Source organism: Caretta caretta, chromosome 21, assembly GCF_965140235.1.
Source record: "Caretta caretta isolate rCarCar2 chromosome 21, rCarCar1.hap1, whole genome shotgun sequence".
Lineage (NCBI taxonomy): Eukaryota > Metazoa > Chordata > Testudines > Cheloniidae > Caretta > Caretta caretta.
Genome location: NC_134226.1, coordinates 9,021,130 through 9,031,185, shown reverse-complemented (window position 1 = coordinate 9,031,185; position 10,056 = coordinate 9,021,130). Strand labels below are relative to the sequence as shown.

Below are 10,056 nucleotides of genomic sequence, written 5' to 3'. Positions count from 1 at the left end.
GCCCCGGGTTCCCCTGCACAGCAGGGAACGAGATGGCGCGCTCCTGCATACATCTTGGCTGCTGGCGGGCGATGCCCCGGGGAAGGTTTGGTGCCTGGGTTGGCAGCTGCGGACGTTTCAGTTCAGTGAGCCGAATCCGTCATTCCCCCGCCTGAGGTGCAGTCGGCACCATGCTGCTTCGGCAGGCACGGGAAGAGTAATGCATGCGACGGGGGGTTAGCTCCAGGGAAGACGGATGGAGCAGTGGGTTTGTTTGTAGAGAGCTGGCTCCCTCAGGACAGCCACTCACTAGCACGGAGATTACTGAACAATTTGCAGAACTCCCATCAATCCGCTCCGTAACGTTTAGCAGGAACGGTCACGGGGGAAGGCAGCTACTCTGGAATTACCCAGCTTCGCCTTGAAAGGAGCTCTCTCGGAGTAAGTGATTGATAGCCGCCTGCAAGCCAGGAAGGGTTGGGGACAGAAAGGGAAGCCAAAAGCAAGGCTGGGTGTTGGTATCAGTTCTGTACATTGTGGAGGAGGCAGCTGGGAAGAAGCCACAGGCAGGAGGTGACAGAGCCAGCACTCCGGGGTACTGTCTCTAGTTGCCACCTCGGGGATGTCACTTGGCCCCACAGGGTGTAACGAAGGGGGAGCGAGTATCTCCCCATGTCCTTGGATCCCCACCCTAATTAAGCACAAACCATGCCTTGGCTGTGTCCCTTCGAGTAGATGTGCTGATGCAGGAGAGCCCAGAAAGCCTGGTTGAACTTTTCCTCTCCATCTGGCCAACGGGAAGTTACTTCCCTCCCCACCACCCATGCCTGTTAAAATGATACGTGTGCTATTCACTCCAAGGCTAAAGAAGAGGCCCATAACTGATCCTACCCAGCCATTCAGGGCTCAATTGTGATGTGCACTGACCACCCCTCCCCCCCCCCCCCATTGATTTCAATTGGCTCCTGCTCCATGGTTACTCCTTTAGAGGAGGGCCCTATTCTCTTTTACTGCAGTCAGCTCCTTCCATCTCAGTATTTACTGGGGCTGCCGGAGGCAGCTGAGAGAGGAGGTGGAAGGAGACAGGAAGTTTGGGCTTGGTGACTGCCTTTGTCAGGGTCTGTACAGCTGAGGGCTTGAAATCAGTGGAGGCCAGTCCTTCCATGGCCTTTATGGCAATTGTTCCCCCAGCAACACAGGAGGCTGAGGGTCTGTGCCCTAGCCTGCTAAGCCAGCTCCTTGTCTAGTTATCTCTCTGCTCACAGGCTTTCACGCTGCGTTGAGCTAAAGGAAGTTGGGGTTGATCTATCTCAGTCCCCCACGAGGTGGCAGAACACAGCAGGCAAAGGGGCAGGCACAGTGGCCGTCAGAGGAGGCCTTATGTAACCCCTGCTCTAGACAGGGCAAAGGGCAGTTCCTTCCCTGTGGGGAGAGGAGAAATCCTCCCACTGCTGCTCCTGACTGCAAGAGAGCAGGATGCAAAATCATCAGGACGCCTGGGTTTGATTACTAACTCCCGCTCACCCTGCAAGCACGCTGAGCCTCACTTGTCCTATTGGGATCCAGGAAGTGGGTGGGCAAAGTCTGCCTACTTCTAAAGGATCCCCCCCCCCAGCCTGAGGGTGGGTCCACAGGACCTGGAAAACCAAATAATTACAGGGGACAACTAAAGAACAACAGGGACAGGAGTGTAGTCAAAGGGTCAAACAAATGGAACCAGATGGGGACACCGAGCAGAGAACCCCGGACAGTGCCCACTGCTTCTCGAAGCCGTCAAGAGAGTCAGTGGATGCCACCCAGAGGAACTCTGCCCGGAGGCGTGAACTGACGGCGCATTGGAAATAGGCCCCACAGTCACAGGAGACTCCATCGGCCCACCTCCTCACCCTGGTTTTATAGATGGCCACTTTAGCCAGGGCCAGGAGGAGGTTGACCAGGAGGTCCCATGACTTAGTGGGGCCACGGACAGGGAGTGCGTAGATAAGGAGGTGAGGGGAAACGTACAACCAAAATCTTAACAAGATATTTGTGAGGAGCCGGAATAGGGGCTGCAGCCTGGCGCACTCCAGGTAGACGTGCGCCAGGGTTTCCCTCATGCCGCAAAAGGGGCAGGTGTCCGGGATTGGGGTGAACCGCGCCAAGTACACAACCGTGCAGGAGCCGCCAACTGATATCCCCGGTGGGCCTCGGGACCAGAGTGGAATATAGGCCAGCCCACTGGGGCTCCTCACCCTCTAGAGGTGGCAGGAGGTCCCGCCACTTTGTGTCAGGGCGGGACACGAGGGTGAGGACGTGAAGGGTGTGGAGTTCAAGCGTGTATGGATGTTTCCTTGGTGTGGTCTGGAAACGGACTTGCTGCAGCTCGTGTAGCCGGCTCACGGTGAAGGGGCGGGGGCCCAATGAAAAGGTCCGGAGGGCCTGGGGTGGAGGGTGGGTGGGGCACACCCTCCCTTAGGACCCAGTCGAGGTAAATCTGAGCAGCGGGCAGCAAAGCAGCCCTCACCTCCTGAAGTACGCGCAGGGGAGTACCTGGTCTGGAGAGCCCCATGCGCTGAGCGAGCATCAGGGGATCCAGCCAGTTTCCCCGGTCGTAGTCCAGGCAGTCTCCGACTCTGGTGACTTCTGCCAAGACCAACCTCTGGCACACCAAGGGGGACTCTGCCACCTGCACATGGAGCTGGGGGTTGCGTAGCAGGGGCTCCGCAAGGAGATCTTCCCTCACAGAGGCCGCCACGGACCTGGTCACCGTGAACAGTTTCCAGGTCCGGAGGAGGTCCTGGTGGAAGACCGGCAGCCTGGAGAGGACTCACAGAAGACCTCTCGGATGGAGATAAAAGAGCTGTCGGTCATATCGGAGCCCTCGGAAGCGGCGCAGGAAGGCATACGCCAGTACGCTCCACACCAGACTACCTGCACCATAAAGGAGCCTCAGCAGGGCTTGGAGGTGGAAGACATGGACCTGAGTGCAGAGACACTTCAGGCCCTGCCCTCCCTCCTCCAGGGGTAGATGGAGAACCCCTGCAGAGACCCAGTGCAGTCCTGACCAGAAGAACTCCAGAATCAATGTTTAGAGGTTGGCCAGGAAACCCGGGGCCGGGACCAGGGTGTTGAGCCGGTACCAGAGCATGGACAGGACTAGTTGATTAAGCACCAGTGCCCTCCCTCGAAGGGAGAGGCACCGGAGTAGTCCTGTCCATCTCCGGAGCCGCTCTGCCACCCTGCCCTCTAAACCATGCCAGTTCTCTGGCGGGGACGGATGCGTGGCAGAAAGGTAAATGCTGAGATAGAGCAGCGGACCCGCGCTCTACCGGATGGCCTGAAGCGCGGGTGGGAGGGATCTCGCCTGCCACCAGTCCCCTACCACCAAGCCAGAGCTCTTGACCCAGTTGACCCGGGCGGAGGAGGCTGGCAAGCCTCCACCCACACCAAGTCACCCGGGTCCTGCACTACGAGGAGCACATTGTTGGCGTACGCCGACAGGACCAGCTGCAGCTCTGGCTCCCGCAGCGCCAACCCTGTCAACCTCCTACGGAGGAGACAGGAAGGGCTCGATTGCCAGAGCGTACAGCTGTCCCGAGAGGGGGCAGCCCTGCTGTACTCCTCACCCGAAGCTGACTGGTTTGGTCAGGGTCCAGCTGAGCCTGACCAGACACTCTGCGAAGATGTACAGCACCTGAAGAAAACCCACAAAGTGGGGTCCGAAGCCAAACGCTCGCAGAGTGCTCAGGAGATACCCGTGATCCATCCTGTTGAACGCCTTCTCCTGATCCAGGGACAGGAGGGCGAACGACAGACTGTCCCTACACCCGAGTTCCAAGAGGCCCTGGACCAGATAGAGGTTGTCGAAGATGGTGCGGCTCGGGACGGTGTAGGGGATCACGTCCGTCAGCACGGACCCCAGCCGCAGCGAGAGAGCTTTCGCTACGACCTTGTAGTCTGTGCTGAGGAGCGAGACGGGACGCCAATTTTGTATATCGCGGCGGTCCCCGTTCGGCAATAAGGTGAGCACAGCTCGCCTGCACGAAAGAGGGAGGACCCCGCTCTGCAAAGACTCGGCCCAGACGGTGACTAGGTCTGGGCCGAGGATGTCTCAGAACTCCACGGTCAGCCCGTCCATGCTCGGAGATTTATTGGTGGGCATGCGGCGGAGGGCTTCCGAGAACTTGGCCAGAGTGAGAGGACAGCTCTAACCAGTCTCGGTTGCCCGGAGTTCGTCCCAGAGCACTCTGCAAGCGTTAGGATCGGTCGGATCCGGGGAGAAAAGGCCTGAATAGAAGGCCCTGGCCCTCCCGCACATCTCCGCTGGATCCATGAGGGGGGTGCCGTCCTCTGCTAGGAGGCAGGTGACCTGCTTCTTTGCCCCCCTCTTTTTCTCCAGGGTGTAGAAGAAGCGGGAGCCGTGCTCACTTGTGGCAGGCAGGGATAAGATCTACCCTAGAGGGAGCAGGAAGGCATACAAGTGCTTAGCGCTCCAGGCTAAAGCCCTGGAGACTGCGGTGTTGGGGGTGTCAGCCGCTGTGCTGCCAGGCATGGCTTGTCCTGGTGGAATCACCTGCTGTAAGGCCCCCCTCCCGGGAACAGGGCTTCTGTGCTTACTCAGCAGGCTGCCAGGAGCTGGCACGAGGGGGAAGGGGAGGCCCTCGCAGAGCAGATGCCATGACCTTAGGGGAAGAGCGTGGTGGCTCAGATGTTTTTAATACCCTAAAGAGGTTTTAAAAAAAAAAAAAAGTTTCTCTTGATGCTGGAGGATGTGCTGCAGGCGTGGCTGTTACCAGGCAGAATGGCAGGGAGGAAGCAAGGCGCGAAGCCGGCTTTCGCATCAGCCCTACATCATCCTCCGCTCAGGCAGCCGGAGCCCAAACCCTCCCGCTGTCACCGTATCCCCACAGCGCTCTGTGGAAAGTACACGCAACGGCCTCAGGCAGAGCCGAGGAGGGGAGTGTGAGAAAGCAACGTGGCGGCTTTGAAGGGGGGAATCCCCAAATGCAAAGAGCTGAGAAAGGGGGAAACCTCCAGTTGTCAGCTTGTGGTACCCACTGCTAAACAGTCACTCCTGGGAGCAGCTGGGTGCCTGGCGGGGCCCTCCCTGCAGTGGGCCAGTCCCAGCTCCCTCGTGCTCTTACTCTGCACTCCCATTCTCTGGTATGTGCCCATACCACACTACAGCGTAGTCCTTCCCTGCCACTCCAACTACCCTTCCTAGCCAGCGCTCTCTAGTGCATGCTTCGATGCAGTTACTTCACAGTCACCCTGATTAATTCAAGCACAAGCTTTTCAGAGCCGCTAGTCAGCTCACCTTCCCCGGGTCACCCAAGCCATGTGCATTCGTGTTCTGCTTGGCTTTCTAACCCAAAGACTTCCCCCTTGTACCTGGATTTCACATGGCCGTCGCTCCAGCTGAGCCTCTATGAGCTTTACTCCTTCCTTTGGAGCTGCTCAGTCATGCTAGCATAGCAGGATGATCCTACTCTTGCAAAATGCTCCCTGCTAGCATTGCTCTCTACCAGTGATTCTCAGGGGGGCCCCATTCCCGTGCAGCTGGGTTTCCCCCACTAACATTATCAAAAGGGGAACGGCAGGGTGGTCATGACCCCCCCAGCTGCCTTATTTTCAACCCTCAGGGAGCTCTCTAAGCTCTGAAAAGTGACTCTGCCATCATGGGGTTCCATGTTTGTCCTGATCAAGAATTCACCATTTATGTGTAAAAAGCTCCTTTCCCTCCCTCTGTAATAAAACATGACAACTTGTAAACAGCCTGGGAGCTGAGAGTCAAGCTGGGTTGACTCTCCGTATGTGTTGCCACCAGTCAGAGGGTCTGCACACCACATCCTGCCCTCAGGCATGGATACCTTCCTTATCTATCACTTAGGCTCTCAGTGACATCTGTGCAACCCTTCACACAGGCATGAGGGATTGGCCCCATCACTGAAAGGTAACAGAATATTCTGCCTGTGATGGACAGAGGTGTAGTCTCCAGCTCACTCTCCTGGGGCTCTGCAGTATTGACAGCGTAAAGGTTTCTAACACCTGCAGCTCGCCTCTGCTCTACAGAAGGAGCAGAGCTGTTGAGGACGGAAGTGCCATTTTTGAATCACGTTGAAATTAGGTAATTTGCCTGGAGCCTGTCCACCTGGGACTGCCCCTTTTCCTACACTCCCTGATGTTCTCCCTTTAAAGTCATAAGTAGATAAGATGAAGACTCTAGACTCTCCTTAGTGAATGCTAAGTTGTATCTGCTGTACTGAACCATTTGGCACAGATACTTCAGAGAGTCAGTAGATGGTTGTAAAGTCACTATCTTCTATGGTGTGCCCCCACCCCAGGCCTTGTTGTCCTGATCCAGGTATCCTCCTCCTCCTCCCCCCCCCCCAAAAAAAAAAAAGCTTTTAAATATATATTTCTACCTCGAGCTCTGTCCCACTTTCAAGCTGGAGCACTGTGTTCATCCAACCACCTCCACACCATAACCTAGCCTCTGACAGGTGCATCAACAAAACAAGTAATAAGGTACTACACAAAATTTGCCCCAGGCTGTAGAAGGGTGGAAGCCTGCATGTTATTAAGGACCCCAGTTACTGGAGTGCCCAAGTGCTGGGTTTACTCAGGTACTCCCGCTAGGGCCTATTGCTGGGGTTCTGATCATGGGGTAGGGGAGTGTCTTTCTCTAATATACATTTCTGGTTTAGTTGAGCCACTTCTCAAGTGAGTTTAAGGCCGGTTGATTTTTTTTCACCTTGCCACCAACCAAGCTGTTACTGTCCAGGACACCCCACTGAAATCCTCCTCCTAACCCAGCTTCCCTCTTACCTGCAGTAGATTCTCAGCCTCAAGTCCTTGCCCATTTCCACCCCATCCTCCAGTTTTTCTCTTAATCCAGTGTATGCTTTTCCCTTCACCATCCTCTTTGGCTCCTCCCCATCTCTTCTTTATACCTTCTCCCATGTGAGCCCTACTGATACTTTGCGCTCCCTCCTTCAAACTCGCTTCCTCCCCAGTGTCCTTCAGGAACAATGCACTTCATGGACAATGACATGGCAAATTAGCCCACAGCTGAGGAATCAGTCAAACTCTGGATCCCTCACCTGTGAGCCATGTCTGAACAACGTCACCTGCATTGGGTTGGGCTGTAAATTCTGGGCTAGGGATTAGAAAGGAAGAGACAGTTATTGTTTTTGTTGCTGTTCGGAGTATAAGAACCTGGCTAAAGAGATCTCTTTGTATACAGGGCCGTGCCCTGCTCAGGCACTCAAAAAAGAGAGACATAATCTGACTCAGGGGAAAATTCAGATGCTTCAACTTTTTTTAAAAATTATTTTATTGCAACATCATATGCTCTCATCTGGTTTTCCCAGCACTGGGATTGCTGCAGATGGATAGTTCAAACAATTTTATTTTTAAATTAACTCATTAATATATATATATATATATTTCCTTTTATACAAACAGCCCCCAACCATCATGTAATTTCTATCCCCTCCTAACTTTAATAGCTAGCAGAAGTCAGTGGCAGACAGCTTTCCTTTTTGGCAAATCAGGCTAAGCACGATGGGAGGACGGGTGGAAGGAAAAAGCAGCCTGATAAACAAGACTGTTTCCAGTGGCAGCCTAGGAGGGAGTTTTTCCCCCCTCTCCTCCCTGGAGGGCGACATAGTCACAGAGTAACACACCATCAGTGCCCAGAAATCAACGTAAGCAGCAATGTCTACCTCCCATCCTAGCAGACAAGAGTCCAGCTGGCTTCTGCCCTTTAATAAAATAGTAATCTGTAAAAGTCTCTCTGATCAAAGCAGCATTTTTTTTTAAACTTTTTAAAAAACTAAAACAGGAACAACAATGACAACAACAAAAATCTTTTCTCCATCCATAAGTGCTTGGAAGTATTGATGGCCCATTTTGTGTGGGTGGTGTGTGTGTGTGTGATCTATAAAAACACTCTATATTTATTTGCCCCCTCTCTTGCCCTCACCCTCCTGCTTTTTATTTTTCCAGTTGGATTTGAGACCTTTTGGAGGAGTTCATAGAAATTTAGGACTATAGCAGCACATTCAGTATATACTTAAAAATAAGAGTGGTGTCTGAACTAACTCATCTCCCCGTGGGAGCCCTGGTGGCACAGCGAATTGATGGAGGTATGTGGAAGGATGCTAAAGGCACTGTTTGGGAAGGGGGGGGGGGGAAATACACCTCAGTTTCCTGCCAGGAAGTTGCAAATCATCTTCCATTTCTTCTTCCTTTGTCTAAGCAATTGGTTAACGCCTCTTGGGAGAATGGCACAGTGCAAAGGTGGTTTAAGGTAGTTCACGTGCAGTGAGTACAATTCCAATCCTGCACCCAGTGAGCCTCACACTAAAGGTCTCCTTCTTCCCAGGTACCAGCTCTTAAGACTTATCCCCAAATCAGGGAGCACTTGCACAAAGCAAGCACAAAAAACAAAAAGCCAGACCCTTGTTCTCCCTGTTAACAATGACAGAAGCAACCCTGCTATTCCCTGCCAGGAGGAGAAACCCAACCAGCCTGGTGTTGAGCAGTGAGGAGATGGATTCACCCACTCCTCTTCTTTTCCTCCATGTGGCTCCCCCTCAACCCATCTTCTCAGCCCAAAACCAAGCCACCATGTTGTACTAGGGACTGAGGGCTGCTCCACGGCAGGAGGCATTGGGTAAATGTTTCTTCACCACAGAAGCCAAGGTAATAAAAGAGCTAGCCCTTAACGTGCGTAAAGTGCGCACACGGAAGGGTTAGCTGTGGTTGAGGCCAAGGTTCCCTAGGAGACAGCAAACGGCAATGGTGCACCAACTATGTTTCAGACAAACAAACTGAAAAACTCTTTAAAACTGAAGTTAGGCTCTTTCACCCCCTCCCCAGATATATTTTAATCCCTGCCCCCCAAAAAAAGTCCCCCCCCCCATCTGGTGAGGCAGGTTAACAGTGTGGACAGCAAACTACTGCCAGATGCCGACCTGCTTGAGCCTCCTCTTGAGAGGTCATCACCACCTATCCTCTCACCCCCCCTCTGATGTTACTGGGCTGATGGGTGGACAGCTGATGGGTCCTTGCTGCCTCTCAGGTGAGTGGACCGAGTCCCTGGTGTGTTTCAGATGGACGGAATTAGTGGGCAGCAGGTTCCACAAGGTCTCTCCCCTTCCACTGTGAGGTCCTGTTCTCATGGGGCTGGGTGACTATGGGGAAGGGGGGTTCATCACAGGTTGATGTCTGTGACATCTGTAGGCGTGCTGGTCATGCTGACGTCCTGGTTGGCCGGGTAGTCTGGAGTCTTGCTGGAGCTGTATTCCTGCTGGGGTTGGGAAGCCTGTTTCAGGCTCTCGGCTAAGGCTGCCTCAATCTGCTCCTGACACGCTTTCAGGCAATCCTGCGAGAGAGGAAAGAAACAAGACCAGAGGCTTCAATTCCACTCTGCCTCTCGGAAATCAGAGAGCCCTGCTGATGTCTCTAAACAGGTGCGGGGCTATATTTCACGCCCGAGCATCTAAATGGCTGGACGGGGCTTAGTCCTAGACACAGTGTCTCCAATTTTTTTTATCTGAGTTTATTCTTTAAGCCCCTTCTAAGACAATGCTCTGCAATGACTCCACCTCTTCTCCCCACTCTACTGGATTCTCATGAAGGTCCCTACGGAGGGGTGCAGGTTGTTCTGGAGCATTGGGAGAGGTTGAAAAGGCAATTTCCCTAGACATGATCCCTTCTTCAGCTCCACAATATCATGGCTTTTCCTACTTTTGTTTCCTCTCTTATTGGAAGTAAACAGCTTCTGCACTGTTATTTACCTATATTAATAACACGGAGCAAGGACCTGTGTCAGACTGCACACACATTAGCCTAAACGCACAGAGAAGTTTTTCAATACTTCCAAGAGAAGCTTGTTTCTTTAGTCACCTGGGCCTTCCAGCAAGTGCACACATACTCGCTCTCTCTCCCATTTGTCCTCCTTCAGAGCTCTCAGTCTCTGACGGGGCTGCCTAAGTTCTTGTAGAGCCCCAAATCACCACGGTATCTGGCACCTTCTGGGGAGTTAAATTAAACCCCCAGTTTTTGGTCCTTCATTTCGGACAGAGGACC

General features: G+C 53.5%; 1 protein-coding gene across 2 annotated transcripts in view; it reads right to left on the bottom strand.

Moving 5' to 3' along the window:
• Positions 1–7,351: 7,351 nt before the first annotated feature.
• The window catches only part of CCND3 (cyclin D3), a 62,071-nt gene continuing 59,366 nt past the window's right edge, over positions 7,352–10,056 (bottom strand). For both annotated transcript variants that reach the window (XM_075122108.1, XM_048826281.2), the window contains exon 5: positions 7,352–9,349. In XM_075122108.1, coding sequence (XP_074978209.1) covers positions 9,179–9,349 — 171 coding nt within the window. In that variant the 3' untranslated portion in view covers positions 7,352–9,178. The remainder of the gene's footprint in view (positions 9,350–10,056) is intronic.